General features: G+C 39.2%; 1 protein-coding gene across 1 annotated transcript in view; it reads right to left on the bottom strand.

Moving 5' to 3' along the window:
* The window catches only part of ACSM1 (acyl-CoA synthetase medium chain family member 1), a 72,441-nt gene extending 51,656 nt beyond the window's left edge, over positions 1–20,785 (bottom strand). Inside the window, exons 1-2 of the mRNA XM_043914451.1 lie at positions 20,651–20,785; positions 9,688–9,891 (exon numbers count right to left, since the gene is read on the bottom strand). Coding sequence (XP_043770386.1) covers positions 9,688–9,879 — 192 coding nt within the window. The 5' untranslated portion in view covers positions 9,880–9,891; positions 20,651–20,785. The remainder of the gene's footprint in view (positions 1–9,687; positions 9,892–20,650) is intronic.
* Between the last annotated feature and the right edge of the window lie 1,071 nt (positions 20,786–21,856).

Here is a 21,856-nt window from a genome sequence, read left to right as displayed (position 1 = left end):
ACTCTATTCCCAGAGAATTGGGCCTCCCTTCTCTTGAGGAGGAAATGTTAGGTAGTTAGAATAGGAAAAAGGAGTCCAGAATGGTGGTGGCTAAAAGACAAGGAAGGGAAAAGTCCATGAAAATAGAACAAAGGAAGGTACAAGGACCAGAGTAATGACCTCAGGTAGAACAAACAGCACTCCTGCTAGCCCAGTTTACATAGGTCAGGCCCGCGGGGCGGGGGGGGGGGGGGCATTTAAAAAGAGGAGCCAAAGGGCCGGAGGTCTTTCTCCCTCACTCTCTCTCTCTTGCTCTTCTCTTTGCGTCTTTTGGGTCAGCATGCCCTCACACCTCGAGGATGTATTTTCCTCTTATTTTCTAAATAAAACTGAGCTGTAACACGGAGCTGTAACACTGATCTGTCTGAGAGATATAACACTGTCTGTCTGAGAACCAAGAGGTATAACACGGTCCGTCTGAGAGCCGAGAGCTGTCACATGGACTGTCCAAGAGCTGTGATGTGCCAAGGGATTTAGCATCTGTTGTTTCAAATTTTTGTTGTGACAAGACAGAACCGAAGAAATTACCCATTCCCCTGACAAAAGTAAATTGCTTTGTTAAGTGAGCTAATGCAAGACTGGAAATTTTATTCCTATTATAAATGTTCCTTTTGATAACAGGTTGTGTGAGTTTCTGTGCCCTTAAATGTTCTATATTTATTTTCTTTGTGACCTTCATTAAATGAATAGGTATTGTTTCAGTGATCTGTGATCCTGTGTTTTAATATCTTTTTTATATTTCTAACAAATTTCCCCAAATCAAAATATAACCATGCTTCTTAGCCTCTAGCTGACTCTGGGATGGATTCTTCAAAGGAACTTCTCTGAGGAACCTCAGAGATGAATGCTAAGCTAGCTTACTTGGTATTTTTGAGTGAAAAACATTGTCAAGTGATTAAAAATGAACTTTAGGCTACAATGTATAGATAAATATCACTAATACAGATATTCCAAAATTTTTATGGAATCCCTTACATCTGATATGTCCTGATATAATGTTATCAGTCGTAATTCTAGTGATTATACTGAAATGTTATATGTTACAGAAATTCCCAAGTTTCCTAATTACATTGTACTCAAATCTTTAACCATGCAGAAGGGCCATGGCACAATCAGTAGGGAAATTTAGAAACAGTGATTTTAGAATGAGTGATTCCCTTCTAGATAATCCCTTTTAAACTGCAGAGTGACAGAAGGACCAATTTTACTGGAAAAATTGTTAAGGAAATTTGGCTGATTATGCAACATTCCATTGTGCCTATCACCCCTAGTCTTCTGAGTTAGTGGAAAAAACAAATGGAACAATTAAAACTCAATTGGCTAAAATAACAGATGCTTCTTCCTTGGCCTAAGGTTCTTCCATTGGTTCTCCTCAGCATCAGATCCACTTCTTTTGGCAAACATCATTGTCTCCCTTACACGGAGACCAATGAGACTGGATAAATATCTATATGATCCTGTATTATTTAAAGGAGTCATATTATTGCAAGTGTTTAACCAAAGTATTGACAAGGCATTCTAAACTTGTTTCTGAAACATAACACAGTAAACTATCCTCAGATGAAGATCAGATGTCCCATGACTTACAACAAGGATATTCAGTTCAGTTCAGTTCAGTCACTCAGTCATGTCCGACTCTTTGCGACCCCATGAATCACAGCACACCAGGCCTCCCGGTCCATCACCAACTCCTGGAGTTTACTCAAACTCATGCCCATCGAGTCGGTGATGCCATCCAGCCATCTCATCCTGTGTCGTCCCCTTCTCCTCCTGCCCCCAATCCCTCCCAGCATCAGGGTCTTTTCCAATGAGCCAACTCTTCACATGAGGTGGTCAAAGTATTGGAATTTCAGCTTCAGCATCAGTCCTTCCAATGAACACCCAGGACTAATCTCCTTTAGGATGGACTGGCTGGATCTCCTTGCAGTCCAAGGGACTCTCAAGAGTCTTCTCCAACACCATAGTTCAAAAGCATCAATTTTTCGGTGCTCAGCTTTCTTCACAGTCCAACTCTCATGTCCATACCTGACCACTGGAAAAACCATAACCTTGACCAGATGGACCTTTGTTGGCAAAGTAATGTCTCTGCTTTTTAATATACTATCTAGGTTGGTCATAACTTTCCTTCCAAGCAGTAAGCATCTTTTAATTTCATGGCTGCAGTCACCATCTGCAGTGATTTTGGAGCCCAAAAAAATAAAGTCTGACACTGTTTCCACTGTCTCCCCATCTATTTCCCATGACGTGATGGGACCAGATGCCATGATATTAGTTTTCTGTATGTTAAGCTTTAAGCCAACTTTTTCACTCTCCTCTTTCACTTTCATCAAGAGGCTTTTTAGTTCTTCTTCACTTTCTGCCATAAGGGTGGTGTCATCTGCATATCTGAGGTTATTGATATTTCTCCCGGCAACCTTGATTCCAGCTTGTGCTTCTTCCAGCCCAGGTTTCTCATGATGTACTCTGCACATAAGTTAAATAAGCAGGGTGACAATATATAGCCTTGACATACTCCTTTTCCTATTTGGAACCAGTCTGTTGTTCCATGTCCAGTTCTAACTGTTGCTTCCTGACCTTGGAGTATGGAATGAAGCAAGGCAAAGGCTAATAGAGTTTTGCCAAGAGAACACACTGGTCATAGCAAACACCCTCTTCCAACAACACAAGAGAAGACTCTATACATGGACATCACCAGATGGTCAATACCAAAATCAGATTGATTATATTCTTTGCACCCAAAGATGGAGAAGCTCTATATAATCAGCAAAAACAAGACTGGGAGCTGACTGTGGCTCAGATCATGAACTCCTTATTGCCAAATTCAGACTTAAACTGAAGAAAGTAGGGGAAACCGCTAGACCATTCAGGTATGACCTAAATCAAATCCCTTATGACTATACAGTGGAAGTGAGAAATAGATTTAAGGGACTAGATCTGATAGACAGAGAACCTGATGACCTATGGACAGAGGTTTGTGACATTGTACAGGAGACAGGGATCAAGACCATCTCCATGGAAAAGAAATGCAAAAAGGCAAAATGGTTGTCTGAGGAGGCCTTACAAATAGCTGTGAAAAGAAGAGAAGCCAAAAGCAAAGGAGAAAAGGAAAGATATTCCCATTTGAATGCAGAGTTCCAAAGAATAGCCAGGAGAGATAAAAAAGACTTCCTCAGTGATCAATGCAAAGAAATAGAGGAAAACAACAGAATGGGAAAGACTAGAGATCTCTTCAAGAAAATTAGAGATACCAAGGGAACATTTCATGCAAAGATGGGCTCGATAAAGGACAGAAATGGTATGGACCTGACAGAAGCAGAAGATACTAAGAAGAGTGGCAAGAATACACAGAAGAACTGTACAAAAAAGATATTCATGACCCAGATAATCAGGATGGTGTGATCACTCTCCTAGAGCCAGACATCCTGGAATGTGAAGTCAAGTGGGCCTTAGAGAGCATCACTATGAACAAAGCTAGTGGAGGTGATGGAATTCCAGTTGAGCTATTTCAAATCCTGAAAGATGATGCTGTGAAAGTGCTGCACTCAATATGCCAACACATTTGGAAAACTCAGCAGTGGCCACAGGACTGGAAAATGCCTGTTTTCATTCCAATCCCTAAGAAAGGCAATCCCAAAGAATGTTCAAGCTACCGCACAGTTGCACTCATCTCACATGCTAGTGAAATAATGCTCAAAATTCTCCTAGCCAGGCTTCAGCAATACATGAACTGTGAACTTCCAGATGTTTAAGCTGGTTTTAGAAAAGGCAGAGGAACCAGAGATCAAATTGCCAACATGCGCTGGATCATTGAAAAAGCAAGAGAGTTCCAGAAAGACATCTATTTCTGCCTTATTGACTACGCCAAAGCCTTCGACTGTGTGGATCACAATAAACTGGAAAATTCTGAAGGGGATGGGAATACCAGACCATCTGACCTGCCTCTTGAGAAACAAGGATATTAGGTATATAGAAAAATGCATCACTTAAAGGACTCCCTCCAAGCTAGATGGAAGGGCCCTTATCAGGTACTTCTAGCAAGCTCATGTGTGGCAAAACTGAAGGGAATTGCCTCTTGGATTCATATTTCCAATTAAAAGCGGCTCCTACACCAGGCTGGAGCAGTTCTCTGCTGACCTCAAACTCACGTTAAAGCAATGCTCTGATAATAAGGAAACACCAACACCAGGATGAGAAGACACCATCAGAAGTCTGACCTAAGATACTAGACCTGAACCCATATGATTGTTCATAACATTTTCTTCTTGGTGTCTTAGACTCTTGCACATGAATCAAATATTTTTCTATCATGGGCAGGATCTTATGCAAATTTTAGAAATCAGTCAAATTGTTGGGTTTGTGGTCAATTACCTGCACCCAGTACCTCTGGTTGGAGAAGGAAATGGCAACCCACTCCAGTACTCTTGCCTGGAAACTCCCATGGACGGAGGAGTCTGATGGGCTACCGTCTATGGGGTTGCACATGACTGAAGCGACTTAGCAGCAGCAGAGGCAGCAACAGTACCTCTAGTTTACCTTTGTGGGTTTCTCCCCTCCAAGGCTCTGGCTTAATGGCTCTTAGAAAGTTTATGTATTTTAGAAGAAAGGAATTATAGTTCAGTCTGGGCTAGTACTGATGTCACTAGATGGGACCCACCTACCTGGTCAATCAAATATATTTATTCTAAACCTGGCCATAAATGTGAATTTTCCCTTAAGGTTACTCTAATGGAACAACAGGCTAAATTCTTGTTTAAAAAAAAAAAGTAAACTCCAGACTATTAGGAAGAATGTTTCCTCAGTTATGGGATGGATTTATCCGGCTAATACCAGGCTATGGTCATCTCAGCCTAAGCCCCCCAACCCCAACCCCACCATGCTGGGAACAATTAAATTACATCAAAGATAATCAACCTAATAACACTAAAAAATTAGGCTAAGTGTCTTATGAAAACTGCCAATATACCATTTCTCATAAAGACAGTGGTTAGTATGGAACAGATTGGGTCGGATGACCAGAAATATACTGGCTGGCACCTAATGGGACTCAATGGCTTTGTGGGTCCAGTCTATGGCCTTGGCTTCTGCTGAGATGGCTAGGAAAGTGAACTTCAGGATTCCCTTGGGCTCAAGGCTACTTTTGTACAAACAAACTTAGATCTGACTCCAGCAAATTTACCATCAATATAAGCCTGATGGACCAAGAGATCTGTACTTCACTGATATGATAACTTAGCAGCTATTTTGGGGCCTTCAATAAGATTGGAAAATATTATTTCTCACATTAAAGCTTTGACAAAATTCACTCAAAAGCCCTTAAGTGATAGCAACCAGGCGAATTCTGAGGTCTCTATGATATGAAAAGCTGAATTGCAAAATCATATGGCCCTTGATATCCTTACAGCATCTCAGGGGGGCAACTGTGCTATAATTCAAACTAAATGTTGTGTTTATATACAACAATCATCTAATGTTATGCATTTAACGACTCATATGAAAAACCAGATTTCTGCCTTAGATGATCCACTTCCTAGATTTGGTGATCTTTTAGAAAGATGATTTGGTTCGGAGAGGGTAACAGGCAGGAAGTCTAGAGGTCCCAAATAGAAGAAATAGGCTGCAAGTGTCAGATATTTTTTATCTCTCTCTTAAGCGGCAGGAGGAAACAAACTACAAGTGTCAGATTTTTTCCCCTTCTCTATACAAATTTAAAAGGAGGTTTCTTTTAAAATTCTGTGTTGCCTTGATGACACCTGGTTCCACCTGAACTTAACTTTTCTCAAAGTTTTCTCAAACCTTTAGCTAACCAATGTGTTTTTCTTATGGAAACGTTTCTCTTAAGCTATGTTAATGAACTATGTATTTACCCTATACTCTGTCTTTCTTCAAGTTGGTTCCACCTAAGACTCAAACAAATGTGTATGTTTTACTCATGCAAATAATCTCTTAAGCTATGTTAATGAGACTATGTCTTTGCTTAGAAACTTGCCTTTCTTCAAGATTCATGTCAATCATTTTTTGGCCCAGGACAACTCATCTTGTGCCAATGTTATCTCAAAAAGCATGTTGTGGGTGAGGAGCCTGGTGCCAGTCTTTGAGTTTTGAGACATTTCCTTTCTTTACTTAGCAGACTGCTAGTAGCTATATAACATCTGGCTAAAGACTAGCAGGGGGGCACCCTTTCTGCCCCCTTCTGATGTCTATGCCGGAAGCTTTCTCTATCTCTTATATTATTTATAGTTTTATTAACTATATTTATATAGTTAACTATATAAATTATTAACTATATTTATATAGTTAATAAATATAAATTATAAATTTATAATTATTATAAATTATAAATCATTATAAATTATTATTATTATTATTATTTATATTGTTTATTTAATAATTTTTAATTTATATTATATAAATTTATATATTAAATCTATATAATAATTTATTATATTATTATTATATAATAATTATAAATTATTATAAACTTAAATTATTATATAAATTATTAACTATATTTATAACTATATTAACTATATTTATAAATATATAAATAATATTTATATAATTAATAAAGTTAATAAAACTTTATTACACAAAAGCTCTGAGTGATCAAGCCTCGTCATTGGCCCCGGATTGAATTACTCTTCTTTGGAGGCCAAGAATCCCGGTGTCTTTTATGGCTCAGCAGCAACCTTTCAGTTCTGGAAGCTCATGGCTTAAGTCTCTATTGGTAACTTTAACATTATTAGCTGTATTGCTTGTAACTTGTTTATTTTATAAGATTGTTGTCTCTTGTGTTACATGATGTATAACCAGGCCCCTGGACAAATTAAAGACAGATAAATATCTTGAAGAAATAGATCACATTTATAACTTAGACTAATTGTAATAGTATGATTTTAGGTATGAGAAGAAGCAACAAGGGAAATATCTCCTGGATCCTATTAGGTTAGAAGATAGAAGATCCAGATCCATTTATTATCCATCAATGGGCCTACTCTGGAAATTAACACCTCCAGTGACATATCAATAAAGAACTTTCACCTGATCTGAGATGAGCATCCAGGCACCATGGGACAAAAAGAAACAATGGCCATGAAATGTCTCCCAATAAGGTTTAACTTCTGACCACAGGGAGGGAGTGTAAAATGAAATATTTCCTTCTCTGTGGTCTTCTAGTAAACAAGCCTTTTCCAAATGCAAATTTATGAGCCACAGTGAAACAAAGCCATCTATTTGGAAGCCATCAGATACTTTCTTCCTGGTAAGTGCCGAGGAGCTGGGGGATGTGAGAGGAAGCCATCTGCCACGTTCACCATCTCTTGTGGTAAACAAGAAATTTGTATGTTAACAATAAAGAAAACAGGATTGGCCCCAGAGAGTTAGATGTGTATGAAAGAAGTGATTTCAGCAAGTCTGGACACATAGAAGATTGCTAAATCTCTTTATGTGAGAGACTTAGTTTTTTCTGAATTAACATTAATTTTTTCATATTAAAACTTATGCAAATTTATTCAGACATATGCATATGTCTTGTATAGAGCCTGGCTCCTCCCCTGCCTCCTTGAAGTAAGCTCTTTCAGGGTCACCTGAGATACTGTCTCCTGGACTCGAGTCCTAAAATTCCCACCAAATAAAACCTAAAACTTTTAGGTGTGTGTATTTTTTTAGTTGACAATATAAAACCCAACAAAGATGTGGCATTCCCTGGGCAAATATTTACATGGTGATAATCTCCATGAGTTGATGTGTGAACTAACAAGGAACTTATGAAGATAAATGCAGAATAAAAACTATGACAATTCCAGCCCATCTTGTGATTCAAAAGATCTTAACCAGATTTTTGATCTGGGCAGTGATGAAAGTCAGTTTGTAGTCTGAAAGCAGAGATGTTTTGACATCATCATCTCATGAGGCCAGGTTAAAGATTGACTTACAGAATCAGACAGCCTGAACCCAAATCCTGCTCCTCCACTTATTAGATAAGCAAATTCCGTAGATTTTTGAACGATTGTAACTTCAGTTTCCTGATCTCAAAAATGGGGATGATTAAAGTGTCCATCTTATCAGAATAATAAGCACAAAGTGCTTGGCAAGGCACATAAACAAAAAGGGCTCTCCAAAAGTGAGGGCTCTATTTTCCTTGGAGTTTTTTGGAAATTCAGAAAAAGGAAAAAGATGGAGGTAGGATAAAAGTCCCCATAAAAGGCATATAAGTTCTGAATACTAACATATTGAGAGGGTTAACAGTCAGGTAGGAAGGCCAGAGCTCTCCAAGCAACAGGAGGAAATAAACCACAAGTGGCAGACTTTTTTTCTCTTCTAATCCTGTGTTGTCATGAGGACACTTGGTTCTGTCTGAAGGTAACATTAAGCTGCTAATGGCTCAGCAAACCAGTGCATTTTTCTTATATAAACAGTTTGCTTAAGCTATGTTAATGAAACCATGTATTTGCTTGGAAATCTGCCTTTCTTCAAGATTCATGTCAATTGTTTTATGGCTGGAGATCACTCCCCTTTTGCCATTCTATCTCAAAATGCATGTTGTGGGAGAGGGGACTTAACTCTCTCAGTAACTCTCTCAGTAACCATAACTCCCTCAGTCTTGAGGCATTTCTTTTATCAGATTAGCAGCTTGCTAACAGGTATATAATGCCTTGCTAAAAACTAGCAAGGGGGTATCTTTTCTGCCCCCTTCTGATGTCGATGCCAGAAGCTTTCTCTATCTCTTTTATACTTTAATAAAACTTTGCTACACAGAAAGTTCTGAGTGATCAAGCCTCATCTCCAGCCCCGGATCAAAATCCTCTCCTCTGGAGATCACAAATCCCGGCATCACTCACAGTAGCCTTAACCTTTGCAGCCTTAAGCTTTCAGTATGAATGTATGCCCATGGTAAATTAAAAATACATCAACTCCTTGACTCCATATCAGGTGAATTCTTTCTTCTGAACAAATACAGTGTTGAGTGGGCTTTCACAATGTGGAAAATGCCAGCTGGAACTTTGTAGATGAAACACCCCCCATTGTCTTTCCAACTCCTAGTGTCACCACTGTGCCTCTCTTGGGAAAAGAGAAACCAAGAATGCATTTTTTTGCAGAGAAAACTGGGATGGGTTTCTCTGGATATACCCTAAAGCCACGTTTAAGTAGGTAGTTGATAGGGAGGACTCCAGCTATACCTGCCATCCTCATAGGAAGATAGATGATATGATTGTTACATGTGTCAGATGTTCATGTGCACAATCAAGGTTACACCCTCCGTCTGGGTGTAACCTAAAGTCAAGCCCACATTTTATGAGATGAATTCTAGTTAGACTCACAGTCTCATTAGTTGAAGATGAGAATTCAGACCAACATCAACTTGCTGACCTGTGATTAGAATTTGACACTTGGTCATGATTACCTGACTGAGTACCAGATACTTTCACCTACTATCTTCTTTCTTAAATGAGATTATCCCCATTTCACAGGTAAAGCCACTGGGGCTTAGAGAATAGAGGAAGTGTCCAGGCTGAGAACTTAACCCCAAAACATAAGCTTTCCCCATGAAAACTGTAAGCTTAGTCAGAAGCCCTTAAAATTCTGTGCCCCTCTTCCTTTGGGAGAAGGAGGTGAATCCTGTTTTTGCACCCAACACAGAGACCTCCTTACCTTCTCCATTTGAGTCCAGTGGTCCAGTACATCACTTGCAAAGTTAAATTCCTCAGGTCTGTCGTAGTCATTCAATCTTAGGGCTCCAGCTCCTGATAAAGATTGGCAGCGCAGGTGCTGAGGGACATGGTGGAAGCCAGGGCAGGACATGTGGATGCCCCAGAGGACCCGAAACTTTATCAGCCTTTGCATAGTGGAGCAGTCCTTAGGAAACAGACAGAATTCTCAGGTCACTACCTGCCTTGAGAAGAGATGACTAATATGTTGGTCATTGGAGCAGAAATTCCTTCCACAAAATGAAGGCACATTGCTGGCTACTTACTAGAGTAATAGCTTTGTTTCAGTCCACTGGAATTTGGAAGGCACATCTAACAGCTCACTGAAATTTAAAGGCACAGCTAAACTGACTTAGCTGGGAATTTCTTTTCCCAAGTGAAGAATCACAAGGCAAAAATTATGAAGAGGGGCTATAGCTACTAGATGAGGTAGGCACATATTCCTGAGGGTCTTTTCCTTTTCTTTTAACCCCCAGGGATGGAGGCCATGTGGCCACCCTTTTTTGGTAGAAACAGTATTTTCAAAGTCCTGTATGTCATGCTATCCTTGCTCTGGAAACATCTCTTCCTATTGAACCCAAATATGTGGTTCTTATGAAAACTGTCATAGTTTCAGATGATCCCACCACATCCAAATTTGATTGGTCTATCATTTCCCATGATATATATATATATATATATATATATATATATATATATATATATATATAAACACAAACTGGGCTAATCATAATCCCTCTCCAAAATTCTGTGTGTGTGTGTGTGTGTGTGTGTGTGTTACCAAAGCCTTAGTGGAAGCCATGAAATATACACTTTGGAAACTGTCAGTGGCTATAATTCCTATAAAGTGGAGATAACTGCTCTGCATAAGAGAGGAAAACTTGGAAATTTTCAGAGACATGGAAACAAGGGGTAGAGAGAATCTTAGAGGCATGCAAGTCTCTGGTTCATAACTATTGCTCCTGAGGCATATCTGCACCTCTACCCCTCTCTTCTTAATATCCTGTCCTGAATTCTATGGATCAACAATTTTTCCTGTCTGAGATTGCATTTCTGTCACTTGGTATTATAAGAATATTGACAAATATGCACCACCACACTCAGACAGAGGAGGCTAATATCACAGCATTCTCCCTACTACACAGGTATCTGGCCTCAAGGTCTTCCCCAGGGCAGCATTCAGGTACCTATTACCAAGCCATCATTTGACCTATGAAATAAAAATTTTTTGCCACTCCAGATCCAACAAATGCTTCTGACATGGGGATAGAATGCTCATTTACTAGGATGCTTTTTGAAGTTTGATGGTGGAAATTGGCTTAAGCAAGAACTTCTGTTCTATGAGCAGAAACCCACTTCACAAATAGTTTTGAGGTTTAAGCAGTTTATCCCTACAAATAATTAAGCCTTCTCCCCCTCAGTTACAGCAACAAGATAATACTGTTAGATGATAGACCCATGAAAGAAATCAATAAAACTTTATTTTCAATATTTTGACTCTATTTTCAATCTGTTTAGACTTGTAGTAACCTAACCCCAATTAATTTTGGTGCTGCCCTCCGAACCCTGCTACTGTCTGCAGAGAAGAGTATTGACTTAAAAAATAATCACAAACTAAAAGTTGAGAGTTATGTGTTATTCAGTGGGAATTTTTAGGACTTCAATCTCAGGAGACAGCATCTCAAGTGACTCTGAGAGAATTGCTCTGAAGAAGTGAGAGGAGGAACCAGGTTAAAGTTTTGCAACAAAGGATAGATAGATTGAACATCAGAAGATTATTGTTAATTAAAGGAAGCAAGGTAAAGTTCACCTTCAATCACTTGCCAAATCTGAATGCCAAATAAACTTGGTTTAACATTCCTCTCTGAGATGTCTCAGAGGTTTTTCTTCAAAGCAACCCAAAGTCAGCAGGAAGCTAAAAGAGTTTTAGTTAGATTTTGATATTTGAGAAGTTTGTTAGAAAAATTAACAAAGATTTAAAACACAACAGGATCATAGGTTACTGAAACAATGCTTATTTACTTAACCAAAGTAAAAGAGAAATCAAATTCCAGTTTCGTATTAGCTTACTTAGCCAAATCCATTTAGTTAACGTCAATCTAAATTTAGTGAACCTTGATTATGCACAAAACTTTTTCCTCCTCAGGGTTCCTTTTCATAGTCTCTCATCACATTCTGTACCTAGTCTCATTTTTTATCCAAATAAAATCAACAAGCTCATTCCTTCTTTTTTCTCAATAAAGTGCAATTTTATTCCTTATACCTTCTTTACTGAAAACACACATTTTATTTCCTACTGTATACTAAAATGTTACTGTATTATTTCTAATAGCTTTAACTACATACTTAAATTAGAAATTTCAACTCTTAAAATCTTCAGTTCAGTTCAGTCACTCAGTCGTGTCCGACTCTGTGACCCCATGAATCGCAGCATGCCAGGCCTCCCTGTCCATCATTAACTCCCGGAGTTTACTCTTAGTAAAAGGTAAGAAGTAAGTAATTATGAGCTGCTTTTTACATTGGCATTCTATAGATTGGTGAGCATAAACAGCAGTGATAATTTCTGAAAGCACTTGTTTTCTTATAGAAAACATTTTGGGGTGACATCAAGCATTTTCATTAATATTCCTAAATACTTTTAGTTTTTCTATTTAGTAATTTATATCTCAGTATATCATTAGTGAAATTATCTAGTTTTATTCAATAAACTTTTATCATTTAACTTAAATTAGCCCAACTTTAGAATTTTAAGTTATCTGGAAAGATTATTTTAAATAGATTTTTCTAAAATAGAAAAGAGTTTACCTCTAAGCTCTTATCTCAGTAACATTTATTTTAAAGTTTCATTGTATCAATAAAATGTAAATCAATGGTGGTGGTTTAGTTGCTCAGTCGTGTCCAACTCTTGCAACCCCATGGACTGTATGTAGCCAAGCAGGCTCCTCTGTCCGTGTGATTCTCCAGGCCAGAATACTGGAGTGGGTTGCCAGTTCATTCTCCAGGGGATCTTCCTGATCCAGGAATCTAACTGAGGTCTCCTGCATTGCAGGAAGATTCCTTACAAACTGAGGTAGTAGGAAAGCCCAAATCTGTGAATCTGCCTGCAATGCAGGAGACCTGGGTTCGATCCCTGGATTGGAACAATCCCCTGGAGAAGGGAAAGGCTACCCACTCTAGTATTCTGGCCTGGAGAATTCCATGGGTCCATGGGGTCACAAAGAGTTGGACACGACTCAGTGACTTTCAATTTCACTTGTTGTCTAGTTCCCCTACTTCTTTCCTTATTTGGGGTTCCCTTGTGGCTCAGCTGGTATATTAATAGTGATTCAAATCATAAATATGCAAGAGCCTTCCCCATAAGAGAGTGGGGAAAGATGTAACCTAAATTTGGAGAAAGTGAAAGTTGCTCAGTTGTGTCCGACTCTTTGAAACCCTATGGACTATACAGTCCATGGAATTCTAGAGGCCAGAACACTGGAGTGGATAGCCTTTCACTTCTCCAGGGGATCTTCCCAACCTAGGGATTGAACCCAGCTCTCCTGCACTGCAGGCAGATTCTTTATCAGCTGAGCCACAAGGGAAGCCCAAGAATACTGGAGTGGATAGCCTATCCCCTTTCCAGAGGATCTTCCCAACAAGGAATTGAATGGGGTCTCCTGCATCGCAGGTGGATTCTTTAGCAACTGAGCTATCAGGGAAGCCCAAATTTGGAGAATTTACTAAGTCTTCCTCCAGTCTCTAACTGAGGATAGCCAACCACTCAGTATCCAAATTGAGTCTTCCCAGTACCTTTTACACTGAGGATAACCTTCCCAAACAAAATCTTCCCAGTGCATTTTACATCAAAGATAACCCACTAAGCACCTAAACTGAGTAAAATCTTCCCAGTCTTTTGACTGAGGATAACCCACTCAATGTCTAGACTGAGCAACCCAGGTACCTCTTCTTGAAACCAAGGATAACCTCTTCTCCCACCAAATAAAACTTAGGATCATCAACCAATAAACAGGAAATCCTAGAACCAGGAGGCACTCATTCAAATTTGTCTGGACTCCTCAGGAAAGTGAGTGGGCACAAGGGGCCTCTGATGCTACCAAGGCTCTGGATACTCACTGGGTTCAGGTGGAGAAGAAGAATTTGGTCAGGGTCCCTTCTTTGCAGTCACCATAACCATCAACATAAAAAATATTCACAACCTAAAAGTCAACAGGTATGTTTTATTTGGTGGGAAAATTTAAGACTTTGATTCCAGGAGCAGTTCTCTCAGGGTCACTTGAGATGCTGTCTCATGGACTGAAGTGCTAAAATTCTCCACCAGATAAAACGTAACACTCAACTTTTAGGTTGTGAATATTTTTTAAGTCAACAAGAGGATAGATATATGAAAGCTTCGTCTTGTAGAGTTTGTCAGTGTGGATCCTTGGGCCATATGAACTAAAGTATGTCCCCTTCCTTTTTGGTGTCTGTCAGTCAATAATACTTGCTGAGTCCTGTCCCCAGGCCACAGGTGCGAGAAGCAACAGGTCACCTCAGAGGCTAAATGAGCCCCTTTGTAATGTTGCCAAAGCCCCGCCCCCCCCATCATCACCATCAGGATTCCTGACCCATATTAGCCAAAAATGCCTACCCTAGTGCTCACCCTATACTGCCCTACCCAATTACCTAATGCCAACCTACATATTGGGGAACCAAGAAAAATGGCCTCTTAATGGCACAGTAAATTACATGATCTCTTTTGCTGTTCCCTATGGCACTCAGTCAGAATTTGGATCTAAGGGGCTTATGCTACATGTACCTTTCTGTTGTCACCTTATCCCCTGTCCTCCTATGGTTCTCCCTCCATTAGATGTCCTAGCCCATGACTTTCTCCCATAATCATAAACCTGAAAAGGGAAAAAAAACAACAACAACTCCAAAAAATTGTAAAGAATCCCCCTCTAACTTCTCCTATCTCTTGCAGGAGGTGGCAGGGGGGAGGGAAGAAATTTCCCCCATTCCTTCAGGTTCCCTTACTCCTTCAGATTCTTCTGACTGAACAAACACCCCATCTCCCCGAAGGAACAATCCCTACTAGGACGATATTTTATCAGTCAGTTTGCTCCTGTCATCAGAACCAATTTGAGCACTGTTTGGTCTATATTTTAGCTCTGAAATTCTGACTACAAAAAGGAGGATGACATTTTTGACACAAGATGGCCATGATATTCTTTAGATTCTGGATAAAACTGGTTAAAATGAAATCTTTTTGAAATGTCAAGATTTGTTCTTCTTGCACATGCAATTAGACAAAACTGGCTTGTTGAAACATGTTTCTTTTTGGAGCTCCAGTCTTGAGAGAAGCAAAAATATGCCTAGGAAAAATTCTGAAGTTAACTCTTACCATGTCCTTGAGATACAAAGCCCACTCTGCCTGAGATGTCAGCCTTATGTTAATTAGTAGAGCTTCAAGCCAAGGAAAAAAGAGGCAAAGAGACATTTTAAATCATAAGCAGAAAACTGTGAGATCTGTGTCTGTTTGGATATATATGTATATCTCAGTGTGTGTCTCTGTCTTTGGGTAATATTGCTAAGGTTAATTTGTAAATGAGCTCTAATTCAATTGGACTAAAGAAAAGTAACCACTTATAAATCAAACAGCTCTAAATAAAAGAGAAATGGTTCACATGAACTGGGGAAAAGTTCACTATTAACTGGTATTAATATTTATTAACCTAATTAACATAGGCATATCTTAAGAACGGCATCACCGATTCAGTGAACATGAACTTGGGCAAACTCCAGGAGATGGTGAAGGACAGGGAGGCCTGGTGTGCTGCGGGCGATGGGGTTGCAAAGAGTCAGACATGACTGGGCAACTGAACAACAGCAACATCTTAAGAACACACTGTGAAGAAACTTTTAAGAAAATGCAAATAAGATAAGAGCTTTGGGTGATTTATGTTTTCCAATCTACAGAATGCTGTTATAAAGGACAGTTCATGGTTGCTGAAGGAAAGTAGGATGCGTGTTTTTAATTAAAAAAAAAGGTATAAGGAATGGAATTACATTATTAAGGGAAAGGAAATAAGTTTGATTTATAGGTGGCAAACTTATACGCTTTGATTTATAGGGTCTCTGAATGGGCAAATAAAGTGATGAAAATAGTGAAAAGAAGATTTGTGAGATATGGACCCCAAGAAGAGAGTTTTGTGCATGGTACAAGTTTCTTAAGACATTGAATTGCCTTTGAAATCTTTTATTATTACTTTAGCTAAATGAATAACTTTTGTTTCACAGTGAATATAAGCTGGTACCAAACTGGAATTTGACTTTCTCTCCTTGTTAAAAGAACAAACTTTTCTTGGAATGCTGCTTTTGATAATGGACTGTGTGAATTTCTTTGCCTTTAAGTGATTTATTTTTTAAAACATTGTTACTGTGATAAAATAAATATTATTTCACAGTGATCTATGAAGGTTATGGCACACATAGACAAAGCTCATTCTGCTTCTTCAAAAATTAACCCCTCATCTACTCCTAAATCAGGGAATTTAAAATGGATAAACAATGACTGTAAGTCAAATAGTCAGAGTCATGGGAAATCCAAAATGGCTGCCTGACTTTTCCTGGCTCCTTGATAAACCTCATTTTTTCATTTAATGGGATAAAGCCTTTCCTGGCTGCAAGGTTGATGTTCTCACAATGGAGAAAAAAAATGTTTAAAATGTGTCTTCCACTTAGGTATATGTTTTACAATCTCCAGTGATCAAGGCACCCACTTCACTGAACAAATCATGCAAGTCTGAATAAAGGCTTCACAAACTTCTTAAAACTATCACTGTCACTATCATCCTCAATCATCAGGCAAGGACAGAAGAACAGAAATTAATTACATAGGATCAAATAAATAAATATAATTATAAGTTTCATGACCTTTTGTCTGACATACTACTTGGCTTCTAATCCTTGTTTTCAGATATAAAGAAGCTGTTCTCCTCAAGCTACTTATGGTTCAAAATAATTTGGTCATTTATACTTGTGGGTAAAATTAAAACATTTTTCCTTTCTCTCCGCCTTGTCCCTCCAGAAATTGGAGACACTTGGGTTCTGAACAGCCTTACTAGGTAAATAAAAAGACTGTGTCTTGAACGTACAGAAACCTCAAAGTATTTTGGGGACCTCCAAAAGAGAAAATAACCCACTGTAGCAAAATCTGATGACAGGCCAATGGCATCTATAGTCAATGGACCAAATTTATTTTAAAAACAAATTAGTCTTGGCTGTGTTTAATAAAAATCGGGGTAATTTCAAAAAATTATGTTTCAGTAAATGGTAAATACTAGTTCTGTTAATTAAGGTCTGTATTTACTAAGACTCATTTTCCAGTTAGTCCTTTGCTACAAGATGTTATTCTGCTACAAGATTTAACTGAATTAATAGGAAGATGCTCTAAGTTTGCTTCTGAAGACTAACTTTACAGTCAATCTTTGGATAAAGATCAGATGCTCCATGATCTACAACCAGGAGATTAACACCAGGCTACAGTCATTTAACACACTAAATCAGGCAACCTGGGATATACTGGACTGCATCTGATAAAAGTTCTTAAATTTTTACTTGTAAACTTACTATTACTGCTACCTATATTGTTTGTTATACTGCCTGTTTCAGAAAATTGCTGTCTCTTACACAAAATTGTTATCTCTTACATTACCAAATGTGTGACTGAGTCTCTAATAAAATGATATATAGTTCCATATGAGATCAATGATTATAACAATGTAACTCTAGATATGGGAAGAATCAACAAGAGGGAATGCTTTCCTGGACTATAAGAGACTACTAGTAAGGCAGGTATTGGCCAGAACTTTTACTATTTTCACGATCAAGTCCAACAATAGCATATTAAGTGACCTGTTAGAAAAATCTTCGCTAGACCTGGGAATAAGCATTCCTATCACTGTGGGATGAAATGCTCTTAAAAAGCCCCCAAACCAATGATCAAATTTATAGCCATGAAGGGCCCTGCTGACTGGAAACTGGCACTTGCCATCTGCCTCTACAAAGATTAAATCAGGAGCCATTGGAGCTGCGGATATTCACCACCGTCTGAAAGTTCAGGGTAGAAATTAAAAATAAGGCATTCTATACTCTGGGAAAAACTGACAGCACAGGCCTCAGATAGATATTTTCAAGAAAATATGCTCATGAACCCCAATTCTTGCATCATCTCATACCTAGAGAAACACTAACATCACAGACTAATGTCTTGTCCTGGTGCTCCTTACTATCCCTTCTTCTAGATCCCTTGGGACATGTAATCTTTGGGACATGTATCCCTAATCTTCTTGTTAAGTTTGTTTTCTTCTAGAATACAAATAAATCTCCAGATGATGCTACAATGATATCAGCTGGTTGGCACATGGACTACACTGGAAACAGTTGCCTTGTCATTCCATGGACTCTCATCTCCCTCAGCAGGTAAACCTTGACAGAGAGCAGGCATTGGGACCCAGGACCCCATGAAGCCCCTGTCCAGCAGAAAGAAGCCAGAGATGGTCTCCATCTCTTTCCCAATGACCTGTATCCTCATAACCTGAGAGCTGGATAGGCAGCTAGTTAGACATGAGCAGAGTGTTAAGGGGCTGAAGATGTGTCTTACTGATAAGAAGAGCAGGGAATGTTGAGTCCTGTCCCCAGGCCACAGGTGTGAGGCTGTGTACCAAGGCCACGGAAGTGGAGCCCAGAACCAAGGTCATCTCCAAAGCTGACTGAGCCCCTTTGTAACTTTGCCAAAGCCCCCCAATCATCACCAGCAGGCTTCTTGACTTATATTAGGCAAAAATACCCACCCCAGTGCTCATTTTACAGTGCCCTAACCAATCATTTAATACCAACCTTCCAGCAGGAATTTTTGTTGTTGTTGTTTTGAGGCATAAAAATTGGCTAATAACCCACAGAAACTGTTGACTCTCCCTAGTCTGTTAGGAGTTGTTGGCCCGATGTGCCTGCAGTGCCCACTTTATCTTTATTCTTAATAAACTCATGCCTGTGTGCAATACTCTGTGTCTAGAAATTCTTTTCCAGTCCGCACTTGTACTGCCTCAACAGCACTGCCTTTTTTTTTTTTTCCCCTTCTTTTTTAAACAGCACTGTCTTTTGCTTTATCAGAACACTTAAGCGAAGAAAGACCCAAAGATGTTTGACTCTCACCCTTTGGAGAAAAATAATTTGAATTGCCAATATGTAAACACAGAGAGATTTCCTTTAAAACATGAATTGAAGATTTCTCTTGAAAACTTAGAAGGCCTGGAAAGCTTTTATTTCAATCTGGCATCAACTGGTAGGAGCTGAAAATTGCCTGTGTGCATGCTAAGTCATTTCAGTCATATTCAACTCTTTGAGATCCTATGGACTGTAGCCTGCCAGGCTCCACTGTCCATGGGATTCTTCAGGCAAGAATACTGGAGTGCATTGCCATACCCTCCTCCAGGGGATCTTCTGTGCTGCCTGCACTGCAGGTGGATTATACCCACTGAGCCACCTGGGAAGCCTGAAAATTGCCTGCTTCATTAAATGAAATGTTCTCCAATTCAGCATAGCGTCCATCACTCTCTATTTTCCACAGCTACCTGCTTCTCCACTGACTCTACCTATCTAATATTTGTTGACACTTGAGCTTAAAATCTCTGCCATAGGGCCAGATTCCAAGATTTCCGCGAAGTTGCAAGGCAAATTTAGTAGCAGAGATAGTTCTAAAATCCTGCTCTTCCTTCCATTTTTTTTCCCAACACATACCTCTCTTCACATGTGTGAACCCATTGGAGCAAGAACACCAGACTCAGTTGCTAATTTTATACACAGGTGTTTACATGACCACAGGATTGTCCTTAAAATACTCAAGGACATTCCATACAACCCTTTAATAAGTGGCTAAAACTAAGACAACAGAAAGAGAAATAATGAGGAAATTAACTCTTTAATATAAGCTGAATTGTGCCCCATCAAAATTTATATGTTCAAGTCCTAACACTCAGTGCCTCAACATGTGACTATATTTAAGACAGAATCTTTAAAGAGGTAGTTCAGTTAAAATGAGGTCTTTAAAGAGGTAATTCAGTTAAAACGAACCTTAACCTCATATGACTTGTTCAGAGTGCCTTGATGAGTTCTTACAATAGAACTTTGATTTCACAAGCATTTGGACTGAAAAAGCTATTTCATGAGGCAACATTTTTAGTGCATTATAGAGGATCCCAGGTTTGGCTCCACTTGGTACCAGGTGAGTGATCTCGACCATCATTTATGTCTCCAGACTTGGAGGGCATAGTAATAATTCTCACTGTGTACAGTGAGTAAAAATACTCATTATGCTTTCATAAAGATTAGTGAGATAATCTATATAATCAATTTCCCAGTGCTATGTCTGATACAGAATAAGGGCTTAATAAGTGTTGAGGTGTCTTCTAACTCCCAGAAAATACTGAAGCCAATCCCTACCAACTTAGATATTTAAAAAATAGGCTGTTAATAAAAGGCATTCACCTTAAGTGATTTGAACAAATTTTCACATAATGGAGCTTTCTTCTCAATGTTTTAACTTCTAGGTCTTTTTTACTCCCCTCAGCACCCTCCTCCCACACCCTACCACATTCAAATATCTAACATTAAATCAATCACCTGTATACCAGTCATGGTGCTGGGCATACTATGTATTCCCTCTGATCCCTCTCTCAGTTTCACCATCCTCACTTTGCAACAAAGGAAATGAAGTGTCAGAGAATAGACTTGCCCCAGGTCGGTAAGGGGCATTGCTAGAATTTGAAATTGGGGCTTCAGATTTCATGTTCAGGGCTCTATATATACTTTGCTGCTCTGTGGCAGACAAACACACACAGACACACACACCCAAAGAAGCGGTCCCTTACCTGGTACTGTCTAGGAGATGCTTGGGTTACGTCTTGGATGGGGACTTTGCAAGTTCAGTTCTCTTCTGATTAGAAGTTCAGTTCTCTCTGTGTTTATACAACAGAACTTGGTTCCTGACTACAGCTGGGGTGGAGAACTTGGCAGGAATGGAATGATTTAAAAGGGGGAGGAGATTTGCACATGTAACAGGGCAGAAAGCAATCACAATCCCTCATGGAGAGAAAGCCAGTTAGAAAAACAAACTATATCACGTAATTTCCAATTATTGTCAGCCTGCCTTGTGGTTTGAATGAGCAAATAAAGCCAAATGGAGCGCTTTCACAAGTTCTCTGTGGATAACCTGTTCCCCTTTCCCAGTCTTATGTCTCCAGAGTTCTCATTTAAGTGAGAGACAGGTGGCAGCATCACCTAGTAGTTAAACCTGTGCTTGGTTAGGGGCAGGGGGAGTAAGACTCAAGATGGAAGGGATATATATAATTGTGACTGATTCGTGTTGATGTATGGCAGAAACCACCACAACATTGTAAAGCAATTATCCTCCAATAAAAGATATATACATTTTAAGAAAGCCTGTGCTTAGAGGCAGAGAGATTTGGGGTTAAGGGTCATGTCTGCCTCTTACCCTTTCTCTGACCTTTTTGGACATCCTTTTCCTACACTTCAGTTTCCTTTTCTGTGAAACGGGAGTGCTAACAGTGACACCTCTCTCCTATGGTTTCTCTTTGTGGTTATCATTGTTAGTATTAGATTAAATAATTCTTGAAATATACATAGCACAGTGCTTGGCATAATCAATGTTGACTGCTTTTATTAACTTAGGATTCTGAGAGAAACTGCTTGGTTAGTGTGGTAGCAAGACATAAGGTCTTTGGAACCCCAAAGTCTTGAGCTTAAATTCTGGCACAGCCACTTATAAGATGGCCCGTGGCAGCAATTTATCTCTTCTAAGATCTCAAAGGTAGAGGAGTCAGTGGTTGTCAGTAAGGTATATCCCATGAAATCTTTGAAAGTTTTGCACAATGTAAAGTGTGTAGAGTGCCTGGTCCAGGGATATAGACCCTGGGTTGATACTGATGTTGCACTGGATAAGCACGGATTGTCACAGGTAGTGTCTTGCTCTATTAGTTTTCCTCTAGAGCCATTTTGGGGTGTCATTAGGGAATGAGGGATGTCTAGTATCCTGGCCCAAATTTACCAGCACTTTT

The sequence above is a fragment of the Cervus elaphus genome, chromosome 10 (assembly GCF_910594005.1).
Source record: "Cervus elaphus chromosome 10, mCerEla1.1, whole genome shotgun sequence".
NCBI classification, from domain to species: Eukaryota; Metazoa; Chordata; class Mammalia; order Artiodactyla; family Cervidae; genus Cervus; species Cervus elaphus.
Note: the sequence above shows the minus strand (reverse complement) of the source record. Positions and strands in the feature narration are given on the sequence as shown.